Here is a 24302-nt window from a genome sequence, read left to right on the forward strand (position 1 = left end):
ATTTCTTAGATGGTTTTCCAGCTTATTCCAGAAGACAAAAGCCCAGTCTAGTGTTTACTACCTCTGGGATATTCAGAGATCAAGTTTATTGAGCAAAAAATCAAATAGAAACTTGGCTGACAGCAGGCAAATTCTAACGTCTGAGGCAGAAGTAAACAGACTGGCTTCTGTATTTCAGCGTCTCTAGACCTACTAGATGGATATGAGTGTGTAGCTAGTCTGGATTTTAATTCCACTGCCAGCAAAAGGAGCAGATCAGTACCAGCCTCATGTACAGTAAGATCTTGAGGCAGAAATACTCGACGTGTAAAATGCTTCCTTAAAAGTTTTAACTGTCTGTATAGTTAACTTCTTGCTAGATGGATAATCCTGGCTTTAGGGTAGCTTTGAAAGTTTATTAGATCTCAACAGCAGGTGTTCTTTACATTTTTTAAAAATTTTATTGAGTAGAAGGCATTTCCGACGCATTTTTCTTCTCCCAGGCAACAGCGTAACTCCAACCAAGAACTTACACTTTCTATCTATCCCAGGTGCTGCTGAGTCGATTCCAACTCATAGCGACCCCATGTGTGTCAGAGTAGAACTGTGCTCCGTGGGTTTTTAATGGCTGATTTTTCAGGAGTAGATCACCAGGCATTTCTTCCAAGGCACCTCTGGGTGGACCCAAACAGCCAACCTTTTGGTTAGCAGCCAAACACATTAACCACTACGCCACCAGGGACTCCCTATCTGGCACAGAAGTGTGTAAATGACGGCAGTGGGTGGGGGAGTGGGGAGGGCAGGCAGAACCAAGTGCTTCTTAGAACATCCACTTACAGAAGCTCAGAAACTTGAGAAACGAGAAATCTGGCTTTTTACTTGCATATAGTTCCTCTTAAGGCTCTATCAGGATATGTGTTAGATATTCCAAAATTCATACCTGGTCTGGAAATTGGCCTTTGAGAAATTATTCTAAAAATATTCTGAGTGCACTCTGCCAGGAGCCAGCGGGATCTTTTTTCCTTTAATTATTGTCCATTTTTCTCAATTTACTCTTAAATTTTCACTGCCTGCCCCACAGGCCCCTGCCATGGGTACTCCTTCCCCGGAGACTACCACCGCCCCACCTGTGGGGTGATAAAATCCTGGGATGTGTGGATTATGTCAAAAAGGGAAAAGCTGCCACGTGCACTTGCCGTGTTTCTTCACAGAGCAGGCCCGTTTAAATATAGCCTACTACCACAACTTGTCCAGGACCAAAATAGCCCAGAACAAGTGGCAAATGGCAGGGAGCAGGGCTCTTTGCCAAGGGCTGGCTGTGGGTTGGGAAAAACGGGCTTTGAGATAGATGTTAAAGGCGAGAGGAACGGCAGCAGCTAGTTACACTGCTTCGTAACTGAAGTCTCAATCCAGCATACATTTCCAGAGCAGAGAAGACCGCGGAAGAGGCTCCGACGTTTAGAATGATTTCTGAAAAGCTGAATAAAGTAGGCTGGATGATTATCTTACAAATTAAATCTGGTTACTGAAATCCAGTCTTCATGTTTTCTCAAGAGTCAAGGGCAACACCATTGCAATTAGGTTTTCCAGGCATAGGAAACATTTTTAACCCATGAATTGAATTACATCATAACCCTGTAATGAAGCCTTATTTGACAAAGGAGCTGGTACCGCACATAATGAAATTATAATTAAAAATGATGAGCATCCCTGAGTGAACTAGTTTTCAGGGCAGTGGTGGTAGTGAGTACGTGAATTTTATCTAGTGTTTGGATTAAACCATTCATTCCTCACGTGGTTTTTTTTGGTTTGACTGTTTCTTAGTTTTTCTTGATTTCAACTCTGTCATGCTCCCTCGGATTCAAAAAGCCAGTAAACATTGTATTAGAGAGAAGATAATAACTACAGTTAAGTATTTGCCCCAAATTAAACAAAATAACCTTCAGAAACTCAAAATAGTGGTTGATATTTGTTGGTGCCGATGTTTCAATCAAATATAATACAGTAAAGCCTGCAGAAGCTGGAACCTGTATAAGGTGGAAGCCTGTCAGAGAAGGAAAATTCAAATATTTTCCACTAATAAGAGTGATAGGAAAGTGGTAAGACTGCACCCTTTCAAAGACGGAAAATTCGTGAGACCCGGACAAACAAGGCATCCCTGCCCAGTTCCAGCTCTCACAGGTGTTACTGTATATACATATTAAAAATGTGTGTATATAATATATTTATGTATTCTTTTGCTAGTCAGAGTCTTAGAACCAAGGTAGACAAGCTGTTTTCTGAAATTATGCTGGTACCATGGAAAAGCTATTTTAATGAGTAAGCTCTCAAGAAGCTATTATATTAAAATATGTCACTTCAGGTGACATCACAGGGTCTCAGGGCTCAGGGTATGACAGTGGCATCTACCTCAGACCAGCATCAGAACCTTCTTCATTTCACTCTGTCATATGAGAGCACTCATTTGAGCTGTCGATACTGTGACGTCTCAGAAAAGCATTGCAGAGAAACTTCGTATTTACAAATAATTATTGATACTAGTGACCGTCTACCAGAAATTTAAAGGATGAGAAGTTTGACTCTACCACAAGAAGTGTAGAGTGCTCAGAGCAGGATGGTTGTGTGTAGTATATATAATAAGTAGAGAAAGAAAAATTAGTAAATATTTACCTTCTACTTGTGTGCCTGGAGTAGCGAATACGGTATTTTATAAGCATTTCCGCTGTTGCCCTCAAGTCAGCTCACGTGCACGGAGACCAGAACTAAACATTGCCTGGTCCCGTGCCATCTTTATGATCATTGCTGCTTCAGTCTATTGTCACCTTCAAAGCTGGGGGGTTTATCTGCCAGCACTGTATCAGACAGTATTCTGTTGTGATCCATAGGGTTTTTATGGGCTAATTTTTGGAAGTAGATCGTCAGGCCTTTCTCATAGACATTTGTAAATCATTAAGTATGTTGAGGTTTTGTTTGAGGGAGAAAATATCAGTATTAATGGTGAAAAGATAAGAACTGTAATACTGTACATCAGAATGAGGATTTGGGCAGCAGTAAAAAAAAAAAATATATATGAGAGCTAGACCAGGGGTGATTATTTTAGGAGGCACAAATTCAAAAGTGATCTGAAACCTGGAAGTGTCGGTGGGAAGAAAAAGAACAGCAGGACGTCCATAACTTAGTGAGAGCCCCAGCAGAGCGCAGACGGGAGTAGCAAGCAGCCTACTCACCCCAGGCTCTACGCACTGTCCTTCTCCTTTCTGGTTGGAAAGAGGCTTACCTGCCCTTCTTACTCTGAGAAGCGAATGCCACTCCCCAGAGCCTTCCAGTTCCTCTCTGGAAGCCGCTCTGTCTACAGGGCAGCGCAGCAGGACCCACGCATACTTCTGAGGGGTGGAGGCCCCTTTAGGATGAGCTTCTTCTCGCCATCGTGATTGGCTCCGATAGACCTCTCCTGTCATTGATGTCCCTCATTTTTTCAGGCTAACTAGTTGACCCACGAGGACGCCACAGGACACCGCAAAAGGGCTTTCTGTGCCCCCTGCTTCTGTCCTGCCAGAGTGGAAAGTACAATGAGTAGGATGTGAAGTTTCAGTTCCCATTGTATCCATTGCAGCATTATAATTACGTTTTACAGATTTCCACCAGAATTCTAGAGAGCCTCTCGTGTTCTACGTGGCCACCGTATTCTCTGCCTTATGTGCCGGGGGAGTTGTCACATTCTTGATTCAGATGGGGGCAGGGTCAGCCGGTAAGGTGAGGGCATGTCCTTGTGCCACCCAGTCTGTTGTCATTTCACTGGAGTAGTGTGATTGTATTGAGAAGGAAGGAAGAACTAGTTCCAGTGTTCTACTACCGGCTACAAGTTTAGCGCATTCGGGAAATCTCACTTGGAAATTATAGCCCACTGCTCTGAGGCAAACCTGGACACTAGACAGCTGTGAAATACCAGCCAAGCAGCAGGTAAAGCTCTGAAGCTGAGTGATACCTCTGAACAGCTCTCCACCGAAGAGGGCCGGCCTAGGGTTTCGCAGGTGATTCTTCCTGCCCCTCCAGCGTTCAGTCTGACGTTCCCTACTTACAAGATTCACATCCTAAATTTCCCCCTTGGTCTTGGGATGCACAGCATTCGTCCGGTGCCTGGGATTCTTCTTGAGAGTTTTTGGACTTGGTCTGAAGCTCTTCTTGGTGAGGACTGTTTCCCTTCAGGTTACTCCATCTGTCTCTAAGGAATGGAGCTCAGGAAGGCAGACCCTACATTCCTCAGTGACTACAGGGGACTCCATCAATCCCACCAACAGTTGTGGCACCCTGGGCCCCAGAATTAATGAATTCCACCATGGAGATACATGAAGGTTAAAAGTTCATTGAATGTGTTTAGATACCCAGGCGGACAGCTGGCTCCTGGTCAAGAATATCCCAAGTATTATAAGCACCATAGTATTGAAGCAGGTCATTAACAATTTCCAGAGCCAGAAGGAAAAGATTCCTGTTATTTGAGCCAAAAAGTTTAACATGATTCTTCCACTTACTTATTTGAATCTTACCTTGCATTTCTACCACCATCTCTAATGAAGTAGAAGTATACATTTTTATCTTCATGTGCCTGTATTCATCTTCAAAACTGCCTTTGCCCACCCAAATAGTACCAAGTGGTACTTTTGTTTAAAGGTATTAAACAAACAAAAACAGTAGCCCTGTGCCTTAGTTATCTAGTGCTGCTGTAACAGAAATACCACAAATAGAGGGCTTCAACGAACAGAAGTTTATTCTTTCACAGTCTAGGAGGCTAGAAGTCTAAATTCAGGGAGCCAGCTCCAGGGGAAGGCTTTCTCTCTCTGTCAGTTCTGGGGAAAGGTCCTTGTCATCAATCTTCCCCTGGTCAAGGAGCTTCTCAGCTCAGGGACCTCAGGTCCAAAGGACACAGCATTGCTTTCTTGGTGGTATGAGGTCCTCATGTCTCTGTGCTTGCTTCTCTCTTTTATGTCTTGAAAGAGATTGGCTTGAAATACAACCTAATCTTGTAGATTCAGTCCTGCCTCATTAACATAACTGCCAGTAATCCCACCTATTAACATCATAAAGATAGGAGTCACAACACATAGGAAAATCACATCAGATGACAAAATGGTGGACAATCACACAAAACTGGGAATCATAGCTAGCCAAGTTGCCACACATGTTGGGCAGACACAATTCAATCCATAGCACCCTGGTTTATTTACCATACTTTATGCAAATAACGTGCACCTTCTGCATTTTTTTGCCAGCCTCACCCTCCCCCCAAGGTATTTTCGTAAGTGTGCTATGCTAGTTTTTTTTTTACAGCAACATGTGGAAGACAGTTGGTATGATGGCGCTTGTGAGGTTGCCTCAAGGAGGGAGGGTGTGTCCAGCAAACAAATGCCGAGAGCGGGCATTATTTGCGTAAAAAATAACGTATTTGTTGCTGCCTCCATTTTCTCGATATCCTTGGATATCATTTTATCTGTTGCTTATTGGGATGAACAGTTTCTATCCTCAGTTTAACACAGCAAATGCTGAAAATAGATAAAATCACAACAGAAATTTTTCTGAGACCCTCATGAGGAAAAAGAAGAAACTTTCTTTTTCAGACTTCAGGAAGAACTTGATGATTTTCTCATATTTTAAACTTGGAGGTGTTAATTACTGATTTGGTGATTTGGGGAAGACAACTATGAGTTGGATTTATCTGTAATATTTTTAACACCACCTAAAAATGTTCTGCTAAAGAATAACCTTGATGAAAACCAAATCTTTCTTACAGTCTTTAGTAAGATGTTTTCTAAGCTGTGCTTATTTTACTTGAAAGTCAGCCAATACTGGTTTAAAAAAATTTGTAGAAGAAAGCTCAAAATTAGCATTTTTCAATAGGAGTCGTAAATCTATTAAAGAATTCCAGTGAGAAGTGAAGTGAACACCAGACTCAAAGGAAAAGCATGACTATAAGAAGGTAGAACAATGGATATAAATGAATTTTTGCAGCAAAAATAAAAAAGTAACTAGAAAATTAAATAATCAAATTTTTGCCAAGGCAAAATCTAGAAGCAATAAGAAAGAAAGCTGTTTTCACAACGTAGTTACCAGGCTCTATCCTAAAGGTTCAGAGACCAGTGTTCCACCGCATTCATCCTACTGAATAGCTGTGTGATTTTAAGTATATTTCTAAGTCTCTCTGAACTTTCAAATTACCTTCACATTTTCCTGTTGATTCTGACTTAACCCTTTCTGTTTATCTAGTCCAAAGGCCACCATTGGCTGTATACACTTCCTCCCTACCCCAGACTCTGTGGTTGGTTACATTACACTCTCCTCCTCCCTTGCTCCGTTTCTAACCCTGTGTCAAGGCCACCTTCTGCCTTCTCTGCTTCTCTCAGGAAAGAGAGCCCTGCTAGGAAAAGATGCAGAATTATGTGGGCCTGAAATCGGGTCATCCTGGTCTCGTCAGCAATTCTAATATTCCTTTCTCCCATTCCTTGGAACTTTGATACAGTGCTGATTCCGCATCTTCACCTCTTGCTTTAAGGCCCAGATTCTCCCTCCCAGAAGACTACTAATGGCCCTTTATCTATTAAATACTCTAAGTTAGTGCCAAGTACTTCATATAAATCAGTTCTCATACCAGAACACTCCTACAGGGTAATCTTGTTCCCATTTTACAAGTAAGAATATTGAGGCTTCGGTGACACAGTCCATGAGTGATAGTTTGGATCCAAAGCCCATAACACTCTTGGCCTCCTTCAAGCTGATAGCCCTTCAGATGACCTCAGAACATTGCATCGACCCATCAGTGTTCTCTTTCTTTTTTTCCTTGTTTCCTGCTCTCCAATCTGGAAGTTTCCTTCTTTCTGCTCATCCAGGACCTGACTCTTAACAATAGCCTCTTTCTCAAAGCTTTTCATTTTCTCCGGTTCTCTGAGCATCTTTCTTCCCACCTTCAGACATGTAGTCAGCTCTTTTTATGAGCAAAATCTCTTTTCACTTGACCCAGCTAATCCTTCTGGTTATAGTCCAAATTGTCTCCTTCCTTTCTGGGTCAAAAGTCTCCAGCATGTGGCACACACCTGCTTCCTCTACTTCCTCTTCCCATTTCCCCATCAGCTCCCTACACTCTGGCCTCTGCCGTGATCTCTGTTAGAACTGCCCTCTCAAAGATCCTCATCCAATCTCAGCAGTTTTCTCAGCCCTCACCTTTCTCAGTCTTCCCAGCACACTGCAGGATTGACAAACCATTCCTTCCTCAGATCTCGCTGCACTTGTTTCCTGACTGCACATAAATCATCCAATCAGCTGGGAGGAAAAAAAGTTCAAATGCCCTAGGGGAGAGCCATATTTGGACCTGGCCCCGTTCACTCCTAAGAGGAGCACAGGACTGATCCAAGAACTTTAAATAGTTCTACTGAAAGTTCATCTTTTACCTACATGCTTCCACCTCTCTGTTGACTTTGCCGTTTCCTTCACTGGGTCCCTAGAACACTTTTCCCTTGGTCCTTGGTTCTTTGCTTTGTTGGTTCACTTATTTGTTGGGCTCATCCACCTTTCATGAACACATCTTCTGTGATCATAATGCCCACATTTATGTTTCTAACCTTGACCTTTAATTTGCATGGCAGCCCTGTATTTCCAGCTGTGTATGCCTGTGGTATGTAGAATGCAACTGCTCTAAAGCTGATCTTGTCTTCTAACCGACTCCTCTTCCCACCTGCACAATTTCTGACCATTCGTCTGGATACCAAGTTAGACACCTTGGGGTTATCATTTATTTTTATCTTCTCCTTATTCATTTATCCATTCCACTGATATTTGTTGAGGACAGGCTTTGTGCCAAGCTTTATGGTAAGAGCTAGCAAAACAGACACGGACTTGTCCTCATGTTTCAAAGTTCCTACACTTCTTCCCTTAAAGGGTCCATTGGTTATTTCTTTCCTTTACTGCCATTACCCTCTTTAACCCTTATCGTGCCATGATTGGGATTAGTGCAGTAGCTTTTCATCCAAGAGCCCAACCTTTGGTCTTTTCTCCTCCCTTCCTCTGGGCGCTGGTGGCACAGTGGTTAAGAGCTACAGCACACTACGGCTGCTAACTAAAAGGTTGGCGGTTCGAATCCACCAGCCACTCCTTGGAAACCGTATGGAGCAGTTCTACTCTGTCCTGTAGGATTATTGTGAGTCAGAATCGACTCGATGGCACCAGGTTTGGGGTTCCCCTCCCCACTCTGGGCACATAGGATGCTTGATAAATACTTATACATCAAGTGATTATATTTTATGTTTTATTCTCATTTAATGGTAGTGTTTTTTAATTTTAGAATGACCCACATTAAAAAAAAGCAAACTTTTCTCCAAAAATCATTTCAAGAATAAAATATCCCTTAAATATGTTTACATCAGATTTTTCTCAATCTTATTAACACATAACACAGGAAGGCAAATCTTAGACAAGTTGTATAAAGCATAGAATAAAGTAAAAGCCAAGTATTTGGCGTATTCCATCTGAGGATTAGAAAATGTGTTTTCGACCTGGCCAGTGTACCCAGAGACTCTTGCCTTTAAGCTTATTAAGTTTACAGTCAGGTGGGAGTAAATCTGTAAAGCACTTAAGGAGGAGGACTTATTTGTTAAATTTGAAAATGTTCTGGATATAGAAAAAAAATCTTATGAACGAGGTTGAATAGTAGGTTCTATTGTCCCCCAAAGTTATTTCATATATCCCCTTGCATTAACACTCTCTGAGGAGTTAGAGTTCAGAAAAAAAGATCGTATAAACAGAGCTTATTAATCCAGGAGTAATATTTGTGTTTTTTAATATCCTGCCAGTTTCTCAAAAGGATTTTCAAGGTGTTACGATGAGTCACATCCATAATAGCATTCCTGACACTGGGTCTACGGAGTTAAGCTGTGTAATTAGAGAAGATGACTATATACGTATGCTGAGGATAATTTTACTGCAGGTTTCCTGGTGGCTTTAGCAAAAAGAGGAAGAATAGATTATATAGCTCTCAGTGTATGATACAAGGAAACACTCTTGTTTATCATCAGAGACCAATTTTTTCCTGGCACTAAATTCTTAAGAGGAATTTATCATTAGGATCTTTATCAATATGACAGTGGGCAGCATTTTACAAAAGGTATATATAAACGTTCTTCATATGAATCTTGGTTCCTGCCATGTGCCATTGATAAAAAGCCAAAAGTATGATATTAATTCTGATTCTATGAAGGCATTTCTATGATAGCTAAAGTGATGTGGTTTGACTTTATTTCATTGACAAGAAGTGTCTGTGACCTAGACTTTGTGGGTTCAGCATAGTCCCTGACTATTGATACTTTCAAAGCCTATATTCTAACCCCTCTGCAAAAGTTTGGGCTCTTGGAAGATCACATACTAAACTTAAGTAGGCTTATTATGGCCTTTAGTTTATATTTTATATCTACATAACTTGATATTGCTTTTAGAGGGAAGGAAGATAGGAACTCTTGCCTTGGAAAAAACGACAACCATTTGCTGCTAATGTCACATTTTTTAAGCCAGGAATTAGGAATTCCATCTAGAAATTACTGTTCCAGATCCTGTCTTTAAAAAAAGCAACTTAGAAATTAACATTCAAGAACCAATGGATAGTAAAGATAGAGACCCATAAGAAATAGTCTCCCCAAGTCAAATTTCTGAAGATTGAGCTTCAGCAGAATCATTGTCCATTCTAGATTAAAATCTTTATCTGCCATGTCCATGAATAAATGTGTGAAAGATTGAAAGCTAGAAGTTGGGACAGACAGCTGAGGGACTGGTGTATACTTCAGCGGGAAGAAGAGTTGCTGAGCCTTGCCGCGTCAGCCGTATCAGAGAACCAAATCAGGATGGAAAGACCAGTTTCTTTCCTGGTGCAGGGAACTTAGAAGTCATGCTCTGACCGTAACGAAGATCAGTGGAGCACTCTGGTTCTTATCCATATGAAGAGTGTTCCTTGCCGAGTGGACTCATTTCTTCTAAAATGGCTACAGTTGTAAGCGTAAGTTTAATCGGGTTTCTTGAACCTAGGTCTCTTGTAAGTGAATAACGTAACAGTCCAAGAAGAAGACTATCAGGTCACCTTTTTTGCATTTTCTTACGTATGATGCCATATCCTAGGGAAGAATTTTTGGTTATTGTCAGGCGTTTTTAAGAGAACCTGCAGGGAAACAGCTGCAAGGATAGAAGCAGAGAGATCAGTTCTGTCATTGCAGTAACCCAGGTGAAGGATGATGGTGGCTGTGACCGGGGCCAAAGCAGCAGAGGAACAAGAAGTGGTTGGATTTCAGATATGTTTTGCAGGTAGCGCTGCTGACAGAGTGGAGGCAGTGGGAGAGAGAGGGGTGTCAGGGATGACTCACACGTTTGGTTTCAGCAGCTCAAAGAATGGTACTGCCATCACCTGAAAGTTAGATTTTTATGAGCAGTTGCTCTTATTTTTAAATTTTACTAACAGTTTTCTCTAAACACTGCGACCCCCAAGCAGATGACATCTTTAACCCTTTACTTTTACCCAATCAGATCATAGCCTCTGCCAAAGACCTCAGCAACGTAACTTTGGTTTAATATGTAACAAGTGAAAAAAAACGATGTTCAGAAACAACGTGATATTTTTCAAAGCACTTTATTATTAGGAAGAGTATAAAAAAGTAGAAATAGCAAACCTTGTGAATATTGTATACAGTTTTACTTGTATTGTTGAATGTTTTTTATAAAAACATTATTCAATGTTTAAGAAAAATTGGAAAGCCAGATTTTTTTGTTCTGAGTAAAATGACATGACAACTTACGAACCACTATTTCAGTCAATTAAAAAAAAAAAAAAAAAACTCAGATACTCATCAAATTTCTGATTAGAAGAATAATTTATAATTACTTATTTTTGATGCCAGTGATGTCTAGCATTCAGAAATTCCACACTTAACAGTTTCCGCTGTTCACAGTTGACCTTTGCAAGGTTTATGTGTCCAGGAGGGAGCCACTTAGCCAGATACCCAAGTCTCTGTGTCTCAATATTGTTCTGATGTCTTCACCCATACATAGTAACTCTCAACGAGTTAAAACTTCTATTTGTTAAAAAAAAAAAATCAAAAAGAAAGTCTACAGCTGATGCCAAACTGAAAGAAGTTGATTTTCATTACCGTCTCATTTCATTTTATGGGCGAAATTATATGTGATAATTGGTAAGGGTCTAAAAACATGTGAACGACAGCAGTGTTTTGAATAACTGAAAGACTTCTTGGGCCCACACGTTTCTTGTGTGCGTACGTTTTCCGCACGGCCAGCTGCAGCCTCACGGCATCCACGTTGAGTTTCCGCTTCTCCGCCCAGACTTTCTGGCCTGAGCCGCCCGGATCCCAACCCCCTGAACAGTGAACAATGGCGTGTCTTACCAGTTGGCTGAGTAAAGGGATCATGTGTAGTGCTGGAACTGAGCCTAGGATTTGAACACGTGAATTCATTAACAGGAGCCAGCGCCAAGCCCAGGTTTCTCCTAGGCAAAACCTCGGCATGCCAGCAGCCTGGCCACACGTAGCTGGTGGTAACGGCAAACTTAGGATGGGTTCCTTTTGTCTTCAGCTTCTTCTTGTCGGGCCCAGGGCTACCAAAAGCTCTTGAGCAGAGCTCTGGTTTTAGGCTTGACTGTGGTTTTGCCTCATCTTGCAAAGCAGTGTGCAGGAGCTCTGAGCAGGGGAGGTGTACTTGATGGAAAGGTCCTACCTTTCTGTTTGGTCTTACAAAAAAGAGCAAGCAAAAAAGTAAAGGGTTAAGTATAAAAACCACTTGAAGCTCCACTGGTGCTGTGCTTCCAAAATACATTTGTAGAAAGATTAAGCTGTATTTGTCTGTTCTTTTCCTGCTGAGCGCATTGTGAAAAGTAGTAGTGCTAATTCTGTTTTATTTGACTAAATGGCGGTATCATGATTGTGTCAGAATAAATGGTTTGTGCTTGAGTGTTGTAAATTTATCATGAAAGGGCTAGAAGATATTGTAAGGCAGCATAACTGTACTCTTATAGCTTCATCAGTAATGACACATAGATATAATTAGGCTTTAGCTAAGGATAGCAGATAAAATGGACAATAATTCTGGGAAGAAAAGGGTTGAGATTCTGAGAAACTAGAAGAACATAGCAGAGTGCATCCATTCATCTCAAGCTCAGCACAGAGAACTACAGCAGCATCTGTTATCAAAGTCATGGCCCCCCACGTGCGGACTGCTGCATCCTATTATTTAAGAAAATGGTCTTTCCCTCTTGATTTTGTTTCCATTTCACATTTCATATCCAATCCCTGTGGCTGATACCCTATAGACAAAGATCATCTCAGACATGCTCCATGATTCAGAAATAACAGCTTGATGATGGAAAGTTGATCCATTTATTTTTTAGAAACTACCCAGCTGTTCCTAAAGAAGCATCATTAATTCCTTTATTCACCAAATGGGACTTCAGTAAATACTATGTACCAGGCAGTTGTGTTCTATGCATTGTTCTGCACATTGGGAATCCAGCAGCGGACCAACAGTGTAAAATGCCGGTCTTCAGGAAGCTCACATTCTGGGCCCTCAACCCTCCCAGCTCAGCTTGGCCCTAAGTAGGAGTGAAACAGACTCAGTGAGCACTAAATGAGAGGGGAGATTGGAGAGAGCAGTTTGTCACCTCCTACCTGTTAGCCCCCCCCCGCCCCCCGTCCTTCAGCTCCTCCCCTTTTTCCTTCCTGCAGCCCCAGGCAGTCAGTGTGCTGGCCTACTCCAGCTGCCACCTGTGTTGTCCCCTTAGACCAGCTAGAGCACAGTGCCCTTTCCCAACTTTTCCTCTCTTCTGTGTCTCTAAAATAAGTTCAAGCATCTCTTTTAGAGTTTTTATTAAGCTTTTACGAAGAGTTAGCTATGATCCTGCCTACTGCTAATGGAAGTATAATAGTTTATAAAATTATAAGAAATAGATGCCTGTGATCATCATGTAAATACTAACTGGACAAGGTCTTCCTCTTTGGAATAAGTGGCCTAAAGTTCTCTGTTTTACTCCACAAACCCTCTCTTCTTGGGCCCTGTCTTATCAGAAGAAGCCCCATTTCCCTACTGCCCTCTCCCTAGCCCTGGTCCTCTAGGAAGACAAGAGGTTGGAATGAGTGAAGATGGGCCAGGGAGGAGATGGAACCCATTTCCTCCTCATCCGACTCTGCTTGGCTCCTTTTTGTTTCATGCAAGAAACATCTTAAATGTCAAATAAGCAGACTCCTTAGTAACAACCCTCCTGAGCATATTCTTGGGGCAGATCCGGTGGTGGTCTAGAGCCTGCTCCTATATATAGGGTGGTGAAAGCCAGTTACATGCATTTCTTCCCGACTCACATTCAGTGGATAGCTTGAAATCTGCCACAGCAGGAGTATGTACACCATGGTAATCAGCAAACAAGGAGTGCTGATGGCACAATGGTTAAAGCACTCATCTGCTAACTGCAACATCTGCAGTTTGAACCCACTAGCCGCTCCACAAGAAAGAAGACTTGGCGATCTGCTCCTATAAAGATTATAGCCTAGGAAACCCTATGAGGCAGTTCTACTCTGTCCTATAGGGCCGCTACAAGTCAGAATCAACTCAACAGCACCTAACAACAACAATTAACAGATGGAGCACCTGGGTGCAGACAGTTAATGTGCTCAGCTACTAATTGAAAGGTGGGAGGCTCGAGTCCACCCAGAGGCATCTCAGAATAAAGGCCTGGTGATTTACTTCCAAAAAACCCGCCATTGAAAACCCTGTGGAGCATAGTTCTACTCTGACACACGTGGATTTACCATGAATCTGAATTGACTTGATAGCAACTGGTAATCTGCAGAATTATAAATCAGAGTTTTGTTTTGCTTTTGTTTGAGAGAGCCAATTTGTCGGCACACCACTGGGTAGATCCTTCTTAATCAAATTCTTAACTGATTCCACCATAGGAAAGAAACCCGTGAACACTGTATTCATTCATATGCTTTAATTCTGCTAGCAATAATTTGGAGAGGGGATGCCAACCAAAATTAATAGGAGATTTGATCCAGAAAGTTTCAAAAGCCAGATCCGGTATCAAGCTGCACAGATTTTGTTCCTACTTTGATTTCCCTTAAGAATAAAGACTGAGACCATTTCGAGGTAGTTTCTTTTATGTTGTTTCCATTGAAATATCCCAACACAATGATTCTAAAACTTGCAGGTGTCGGGCCATGATCGTAATTAACAGGTCTTTTCTTTGGATTGTAGAACGTGTGCTTGTTCGTGTGTCATGGATGGGGTGCCACCTTTGCTGACTGGTCCTTTTCTACACTGTGTAGGACTGCGCACGCAAGGGCTAAAGCTGATGCCGCCGACCAGGCTGCGCTGGCCGCCCGCCAGGAGAGCGATATCGCCAGAGCCGTGGCCAGGGAGCTGTCGCCTGATTTCTACCAACCAGGTAAGACAGCTTTCCTTTGAGGGAAGAGGTAGGAGCAAAGCCATTGGCCTTTAGTTTTCTTTTGTCATTTCCTTCTCCTAGATCATCATTCTTTGTTTAACTACAAGGTCTGTGCATCTTGAGTCGCAGAAATACTAGAAAACACGTGGGAGATACACAGTAACAGATATTGTCTGAAGTCTGAGGGTAGCCCTGGAGATCTGGGTTATTCGCCTGTGTGTCTCCCCTCTCCCTATCCCCCGCCAGCAACACCGAAACAGCCATCGTTGAGCTGATAGCAGTAAACAAAACCAGAATCTAAAAGAAGTATTTGATCCTAAGAAATTCTGTTAGTGACAATGCAGATACTAAGACAAATACCCCACATTCAGAGGCTCCTGGAACAGTAACATTAGCAGTATGAGAAGAGCCGGTAAGTATTGTGACTTGTTTTTTTTAATATACCTCAACGAAGGCTCGAAGGAGTGTGGTTAGGAGATAAAGCAATATAGCACTTAAAGACCACCGCACAGATGGAGAGGAAAATGCACATCCTGATGGAAGAAACAGAAGTGACAACCTCAAAAAAAAACATCTTGGTCATCTGCCTCTCAAATGTTATAAAATAGCAATAAATAAATACATGCAGTAGGTTCAAAAGCTCCCTTCCTGGTAGACGGTTTCCATCCTTTTCCATACTGCACGGGTGTTTTTGTATTGTATTTTAGACTGGCTGTAGTCACCTTTTTCTATGTGTTTCTCCATTTTTTATAAACAACCTTCCTGGTGATTTTTTGAGATATGAGCTGATTTCTAAGTGAAAGGACCCAACGCATCAAATCTTCTAAATTTCTAAATATCAAAAAAATTTTATAAGGATTTTCCTTATTGTTTTTAATTAAATCAAGGTGTCTAACCAGCACCTTGTCCCTAGCCCAGCGACCTGCAAAACACAGGTGTTCAATACACGTTTGGTTCAGATGAAGCTGATTCGTTATTGGAACCCACACAGCATCACTGTGTCTAAATGAACAAGGTCAGTCAAAGAGCAAAGAATGGCAAGATCACCTAAAAGCTAGAAACTTGGCTGTGATAAAAGATGTAGGAACAAGAAGGAAATGACCTGGAGATGTTTATTTTTCTGCAAAGAAGAGAGCAAAAAGCCAGGTTAAGGAGACAGTTTTTCTAAGAGAAGGGCTTGGGGAGGGGCCCAGTCTGATGGCTAATTGATAGATACAGTCATCACAGAGTGATGGCTGTAATAGTTGAAATCCAAGGGAGGCAACCAGTGGTAATGGAGTGTTGTCTTTCTTGTGCATCTTTTCTACACCCTCGGATGGAATTTAACTCATTTAGTAATTATGTATATTTCGTTAAGAAAGGGAAACTTTCCAATTTTTGTAATGACCTCCGTTAGAAATAAAATATTTTCTTGCATGAAAAGAAATCACACTTCCTGGTACTGAGGTACATCAATGACCTACCTGTTGCAGGGTGTGAGAACCACAGAAAGCTTTCAGCTACCCCGAAGTGATTGTTCTGTTCCTCCCTAGCGGCACTGCCCTCGTGAAGAACCACTGCAATTAGAGACAATGCCCTTTCACAAAACAGCACTGGGTTTGAACTGTTGGAAAGAAAACAGACTTCCTGTTGTTGTCTGTAAATGGTCATTTCTTGGTTCTGTTGTGAATTCTGCTGAAGAATGGGGTCCCTAATAGCTTTCCATGAGGTGTTACCAAGAGGTAAATGATACGGAAGTTTATCTCGGTTTCTCAGACTAAATGGTTTTAAAAGCCTTTTATGGTGTAAAAGCATTTGAGAGCAAAAAATATTGTGGGAAAATGTAATTCCACCCTTTCTGAACTAAAACAGCTTCATGTAAGCCAGTTATTTATCTGTAATGAGTACATTACGGCAGCATGAGATGACAACGGGTCTTTTTACGACAAGAGCTATGGGTAAAGGCCGTGCTCCCCTTTGACCCGTGGCCAACACTTCTTTAGGCAACTGTGTAGAAGGCCTTCTCTGTCCTGGTATTATTGGTCTTCTCCATGGAGCATAACTCATGCTTTCCACCCAGCATTAACAGGGTGATCAAACCAGATAGACGTTTTCTAAAAGGGCTTTCAAATACTTTTCTAAGTCAGGCTGCTCATTTCATTTACATAGCTCAGATATAAACGTTTCCATTGTTTGGAATGCATGTGTCGTGCCTAGAAGTTGTTAACCCTAGGAAAAGGCTTGTCTGTGAAAGCATACATTTTGAACACTGTTGTGGTAGGTTGTCTGTTTTCAGTTATATTTTCAGATATTTACCTTCTCAGTTAAATCGTAGGCTTTTAGTGCAGAACTGTACTATTCTGTGGTTCTATTAAAAACTAAGGAAAAAACGTAGCCCTGTGGGATGGCTTTATCACTCAAATTGTTAAGTTCTAATAAATAATAAAAAGCATACAAATGTGTGCCTGTGAATGTATGTACAGATCATCGCATGTTGTTAGTTGTCATCGAGTCAGCTCGGACTCATGACGACCCCATGTACAACAGAACAAAACGTTGCCTGATCCTACATCATCCTCACGATCACCAGCATGTTCAAGTCCATCATTGCAGCTATTTGCCAGTCCTTCTCACCAAGGGTCTCCCTTGCCTTTGCTCACCCTCTAATTCATCCAACATGATGTCCTCCTTCAGCAGTTGGATTCCTTCTGATGACATGTCCAAAGCAAGCAAGTTGGACAGTGTTGTGTTGCAGTCCATGAGATCTTTACTGGCTGATTTTTGGAAGTAGATCAGCAAGCCTTTCTTCCTGGCCTGTCTTAATCTGTAAGTACTGCTGAGACCTGTCCACCATGGGTGACCCAGCTGGTGTTTGAAAAACCAGTGACACAGCTCCCAGCATCATAGCAACACGCAGGACACCACAGTGTGACAAACTGAGAGAAGGGTGGTAGAGATCATTGCATACGTGCAGAGAAACCTAAACTGCCATCAGTAGAGTGACATGGTGAGTCATCCCTCAAGAACTTAGAAATAAGATTGTCCTCTAGAAGTTAAAGTTTACATTGGTACAGAGATATGTAAAGTGATCCTAAGTGATAGACTGGCTTCAAGAACGACCAGAGTTGCTTGCAACCTGATTGAATGTATCAAAACATTTAAGGAAAGAATTCATAAGGTTTTCACTGGCTAATTTTTTTCAGAAGTGGACTTGCCAGGTCCTTTTTCCTAGCCTGTCTTAGTCTGGGAGTTCAGCTGAAACCTGTCCACCATGGGCGACCCTGCTGGTATTTGAATACCTATGGCATAGCTTCAAGCATCACAGCAACATGCAAGCCACCACAGTACAACAAACTGACAGGTAGCATAAGATCAGGAACCGATGGTACTGAAGGAAGAAGTCCAAGCTGCACTGCAGGCATTGGTGAAAACAAGGCTCCAGGAATTGATGGAATGCCAATTGAGATGTTTCAGCAAACAGATGCAGTGCTGGAAGTGCTTACTCGTGTATGCCAAGAAATTTGAAAGACAGCTACCTGGCCAACTGACTGGAAGAGATCCATATTTATGCCTATTCCCAAGAAAGGTGAGCCCACCAAATGCGGAAATTATCAAACAATATCATTCATATCACACGAAAGTAGAATTTTGCTGAAGATCATTCAGAAGTGATTGCAGCAGCACATCAACAGGGAACTGCCAGAAATTCAAGCCAGATTCAGAAGAGGACGTGGAACCAGGGATATCATTGCTGATGTCAGATGGATCCTGGCTGAAAGCAGAGAATACCAGAAAGATGTTAACCTGCATTTTATTGACTGTGCAAAGGCATTCGACTGTGTGGATCATAACAAATTATGAATAACATTGCGAAGAATGGCAATTCCAGAACACTTAATTGTGCTCATGAGGAAGCTGTACATAGATCAAGAGGTAGTCATTCGAAAAGAACAAGGGGATACTGAGTGGTTTAAAGTCAGGAAAGGTGTGCGTCAGGGTAGTATCCTTTCACCATACTTATTCAATCTCTATGCTGAGCAAATAGTCTGAGAAGCTGGACTATGTGAAGAACGGGGCATCAGAATTGGAGGAAGACTCATTAACAACATGCGATATGCAGATGACACAACCTTGCTTGCTGAAAGTGAAGAGGACTTGAAGCACTTACTGACGAAGATGAAAGACCACAGCCTTCAGTATGGATTACACCTCAACGTAAAGAAAACAAAAATCCTCACAACTGGACCAGTAAGCAACATCATGATAAATGGAGAAAAGATTGAAATTGTCAAGGATTTCATTTTACTTGGATCCACAGTCAACACCCATGGAAGCAGTAGTCAAGAGATCGAAAGACGCACTGCATTGGACAAATCTGCTGCAAAAGACGTCTTTAAAGTGCTAAAAAGCAAAGGTGTCACTTCAAGGACTAAGATGCACCTGACCCAACCCATGGTATTTTCGTTTGCCTCATATACATGCAAAAGCTGGGCAATGAATAAGGAAGACCGAAGAAGAATTGACACCTTTGAATTATGGTGTTGGTGAAGAATATTGAATATACCATGGACTGCCAAAAGAATGAACAGATCTGTCTTGAAAGAAGTACAACCAGAATGTTCCTTAGAAGCAAGCATGGCGAGTCTATGTCTCACATACTTTGGACACGTTATCAGGAGGGACCAGTTCATGGAGAAGAACATCATGCTTGGTAAAGTAGAGGTCAGCGAAAAACAGGAAGACCGTCAATGAGATGGATTGACACAGTGGTGGCACCAGTGGGCTCAAGCATAAGAATGATCACGAGGATGGCACAGGAATGGGCTGTGTTTTGTTCTGTTTTCCCTGTTGTACATGGGGTCACTGTGAGTCAGAACTGACTCGACGGCAGCAAACAACAACAAGGAAGAAATTGGTCACCCAAGGAAATACAGAAAAGAGTCACAGAGGCGAAAATCGGCACTGTCCATCCAAACACCGTCCAGAGGAGGAGACGCCTTAGCCAAAACCTTGGAGTATTACTGTTGCATTGGCAAAGCCATTTCTGTTATGAAGAAGATGCAGGGAGCTGCCACACGGTGCATGGCTTCATTGGCAAGATCATCCCAACCGAGCAAATGGAGCAAATGATGTATCAGGCTAGGTCATCATGATACCATTGGGCATTTGGTTCATCTCCTGCTCCTTGTCCGGATTCCATGTTCACCAGGAACCTTCTCATTTTGGTTAAGCTTTTGGTGGAGGTCTGCCAACAGGGAGAACATGCACTGATGGAATCAACGCAAGTCCCCTGGCTCGTGTGGCATTTCCATTGCTCATGGTAAACTAATGAATTGGCCTTCTGGTGTTATACATCTGCCTTGTGAGCTTTGGTAATGAGTCTGCCCCAAGGGATGGTTCTGCTTCAGAGTGCTGATGAAACTAGGTTTCTAAGCCAGCAAGGCAGAAATAAGACCTTGGAAGAGTGATCACCAAAGAAGGGGAATTTGGGTACAGAACACTAGATGTGTGGCTCTTTGTCCCACTGTTTCAGTTGCCTTTTGGTCAAGGTGTTTATTTTGTTTTTAATTTCACGTGATAATAAGTAGGGTGTAGAATTTTTCTGTTTACCAGTTGGGGAGGGAGCTGATCACTGGTGAGAAAAGGTGGAGAAAAGCTGCCCTGGAATATGGTACATTCATTCGCTTGAGCCCTCTTGGGAGACAGCCAGCCTGTTTCCCCTGGCAGCATCCTAAACAAGCTTTGTTTAACTGTGTTTGAGTCTGCACACACTCACCCACACACTGTACATTGATTAGTTAAGGAGAAAATTAAAGTATTGAGTATCACTTATTATGGGATGCTGTTAACTAGACTTGCATTTCTGGTATGAATGAGAGGTCTTTAGAAATCAGAGCATATTTTCATTAAATAATTGCCTATGCCTATCATTAATATGTAATATTTTTGGTTAAGAAAATGGAAGTGTACTGGAGTAGATGAGTCTAAGCTCACCTTCCAAACCCAGAATTCTGAATAAATTTTTTCGTTGAAAAGGAGAAACTGAGTAATCCATTAGTTGGCATGAAATTAACCATTCGTGAGTTTTCTGGTTCTTACCACTTGCTCATTCTGATTTATTCAGTTTCACAAAAGCGTCTTGAGTGCCTGCCGCATACAAGGCACCACAGTGGGTGTTCCATGTCTGTGTTCTCAGAAGTTGTGGTATTGTTACAGATGTGGCTATAAAGTCCTGTATGAAAGTAGCAGTCTTTCCACATAGGATATAAAACTGATCCTACTACTCGTTATGTAATCTTTTTAGAATCTGTCAATCTGGTCCTGTTTCACTGATCGGCAATCACCGTAGGAAATATCTAATTTCTATCTAATGGCTACTGCTGCTGCGACAAAGCTTTTGATGAGGGCACCGCCCGTTGTGGATGTTCGTTTGGAGAATCTTCCTGGTGCTCCTTGTGCGTGTAGCCAGCCCACTGAGGCTCAGCTATGAAGAACTAGCTGGATACCTGCTGTTATCCGTCTGCCGTATCTGTTCAGAGCATTCTTGCCAACTGTAACAAGTTAACCTTTGAGTGTTGGTGGATGACACGTGCTGAATACTGCTAATATTATGTGGCAGCCTGTGTCTGACTCCTTCCCAGCTTGAATCCCCAGGGGAAAGAAAATTCCTTAGGATTCTTTGGTACTGTCTATAAAAGCAGATGAAAATGCTGCTGCAACAACTATCAGCACTTGTGTTTTTCCTCCCTGGCCAGATTCTGACTAATGTTTTTAATGAACGACCACATCTCATCAACTTTATGTTTTTCGCATTGCAGTGCTGACACGCGTTTCTACACGGAACAAGTGGCAGGCTCAATGGGTGCCTTCCAGGATCTAAGTAGTCCAGGAAAAACTCCTGTCCTCGGCTTTATATTAAATGTTTTGTTTCAAAAGCACTTAATCCTACTCTGGAAAATCTAACTGTATATCCTTGTTGAGTTGGCCAGTCTTCATTGGACTGTGCCATGTGGGAACCATTTTCAACTGGGTGTAGTTGGATAAAGCTGGAGTTAGGTCCACCTGCAGACAACATATTATTTTTGCATTCTTTCAAACACTTGAAGGTGGGTACATCAGAATCACTTGGAGCATTTGGTAAGCAGTAAGGTGTTCAATTCAGGTGTATTAAATCAAAATTTGGAGCCCCGGTGGTGCAGTGGTTAAGAGCTTGGCTGCTAACCAAAGGTTGGCAGTTCAAATCCACCAGCTGCTCCTTGGAAATCCTATGGGGCAGTTCTACTCTGCCTGTAGGGTCGCTATGAGTCGGAATCGACTCAACGGCACCTAACAACAACAACAAATCAGAATTAGGGAATAAAGCCCAGGGGCATCTGAGAGGCAGCAGGTGGAGGCGCCACCTCTGCAGAGCCCACTTATTCCCCTAGCCAGTCACTCCTGAATGCGTAACAGTGGTTTGTTGTTAGTTGCCATTGAATCGATTCCAACTCACGGCTACCCACCGGGTGCAGAGTGGAACCGCTCCATAAGGTTTTCAAGGCTGCAACCTTCTCACCTTATCAAGCAGATCACCAGGCCTGTCTTCCAAAGCACCATCATGGTGTCACAACCTCAAAACAAGCGAATGGGCTTTGTGCCAGCTTTACTCCTCATGATTCAGTGACTCTTTTACTTCCGGTTTTAGGAATATATAACTATTAACGTTTGCCAAGTGTATTATTTTTTCCACTCTTTTCTGTGTGCATATTTAAGCTAAACACTAGGTTTTAATGTGCTTGACATAGGCACATATATATGCGTTTTTTTGGCAAAATATTTTGTGCCCTTATAGCCTGTGATTGAAGACACAAAAAGTGATTTATAATTTGTGTAGCTGGATCATTGCTGTGTGGCTTAGATTCAAAATCCCTTGGCCCCAAGACCTGTTATCTTGGCATAGTACGTCTCTACCATACCTGCATGGGTATTTCCGTAATGCTGCAAAGTTGAGTAACAGTGAAGCACAGATAAAGCCAACTCAGATGAAACTTTGGGTGGAGAGGTGAGGGGAAAGTATATAAACAACACGCTGCCTTATACTCTACCAGGTAGTGTGCTTTATCGCAGAAGAGGTGGAGGGGCTCTGTAAAAGTACGCCTACAGTAGCATAATGATAGTCTTCTCCATGAGAGTTCAATATACATGATCTCAGAGTGTTTTAAAAAGTAGTGGTAAGTCTGTTGATGGAGAAACATCACTTGTTTGTGCTACTGCTTCTTTCTCTTGGAGCTGTGTCCCAGGCCACCGAGAAAGAACTCCAAAACAAAGGATAAATGATTGCAGTTGTCCGTCCTAGTATTTGCCTTTCCTCATTCGAGTGATACCTTTCCCTAGGCCAAAAATTCTCACTGCCATTTTTTATGTAGGGTTTAAAAGAAAATTGCCAATTTAAAAAAAAAAAAAAAAAAAACAGGGACAGGGAGGGCTTACCAAGTTTAGAAAGGAAATCTCAATTGTTAACATGCAATTTTGACATATTTGGGAAACTTGAATTCCTGAGGGGCAGATTTACCTTTTGAAGAATGGAGAGCGAGAAATAAATACTGTTAGGGTTTTGGCCCTGCATACAACCTGCAATGGTGAATACTCGGGAATTCTCATTTCTGCTTTAATACATTACGTGATATTTTATATTTTTCCTTAAAGGATACACAGAAGCTATGTGACTTTTGGTCTTCCAGCTACTGTTTCCACATCCGTAAAATCTGGATAATAATGCCTACTTTGTAAGATGTTGTTAAGGCTTTAAATTTTGACAAATGACCACGTACAATAAATAGCAGTCCGATTACAATAAATTATTACTCAGACCACCATTGGAAGAGCAATTACAGGTATAAATAGGCAGTATGAATTTTTTACAGTTGAGGATAATTACTCTTGAGCCCCTCTGTAACTCTGTGAAGTTAGTTTGGCTGAGTTGAAGGGTTAGAGAGGGAGGAAGTTGAATAGAGGCAGTGCTGTGGAATTGACAGAACTGGTCAGCTCTGTCTAAGAAAGCTGATGGAGAAGGTCTCTGCCTTGTATACTCAGATGGCCAGCTCCTGCCCGTTTGCAGAGAGGAGGGTCAACTGCGTTGTGTGTGACCTTGACCTTATCTAGTGAAATTCAGAGTGGCCATGGATGGAGTCGGGGCCAAGTGATGCAGGTGACCTTGTTATAGGGGTCAGGCCTAAGAGGTGAGGTACCTAGCAGAAGGCACTGACTTGGAACACTGTCTCTGAGAGCCCCAAACCCCCCACCTCCCCCCATTTCTGGGCCACTGATATCCTTAAGCTCTCATCCTGTGGTGCCCACTGTTCACTTGTTTCTTTACTCTCCACTGTCCCCCAAATATCCCCACAAAATAATAATGCACCCGTTTTTTTCAACGAAAATTTCCCTCTTTATAAAAATAACATATGATGGTTATGGAGCCCTGGTGGCGCAGTGGTCAAGAGCTACCGCTGTTAACCATAAAGATTGGCAGTTTGAATCCACCAGCTATGCCTCTACGCTGTCGTATAGGGTCCCTATGAGTCGGAATCAACTCGACGGCAATGGGGTAGTGAGGTGTGATGGTTCTAAACAACCCTGAAACGTGCAGAAAAAGGAAAAAAAATTCCTGAGAATACAGAACCAAAGACAACCCCCTTGTCCCATTGTGATGCCCGCAGACACACGGCCAGCGCGAAGCCCGGGCGTGCACAGTTTTGGGGGGTTATGTGGAAGTAGTTTTGTGTGCGCACCCTAAGCCACACGAGTGTTCCTAGTTAGGAGGTTTAAATGACGCTTTGAGGAAGGCTCGTTAAAAGCATGGCATCTGCCGTCCTCTCGCTGTGTAGACACTTCATTAAAG

The 24302-nt window shown here is 42.2% G+C and overlaps 1 protein-coding gene across 1 annotated transcript in view; it reads left to right on the forward strand.

Moving 5' to 3' along the window:
- Nucleotides 1-24302, forward strand: part of JPH1 (junctophilin 1) — an 82496-nt gene that overhangs the window by 50484 nt on the left and 7710 nt on the right. The window contains exon 3 of the mRNA XM_004372517.2: nt 14328-14446. Within this exon, the coding sequence (XP_004372574.1) occupies nt 14328-14446 (119 nt within the window). The remainder of the gene's footprint in view (nt 1-14327; nt 14447-24302) is intronic.

This window comes from Trichechus manatus, unplaced genomic scaffold (genome assembly GCF_000243295.1).
Source record: "Trichechus manatus latirostris isolate Lorelei unplaced genomic scaffold, TriManLat1.0 scaffold00018, whole genome shotgun sequence".
In the NCBI taxonomy this organism is placed as follows: Eukaryota; Metazoa; Chordata; class Mammalia; order Sirenia; family Trichechidae; genus Trichechus; species Trichechus manatus.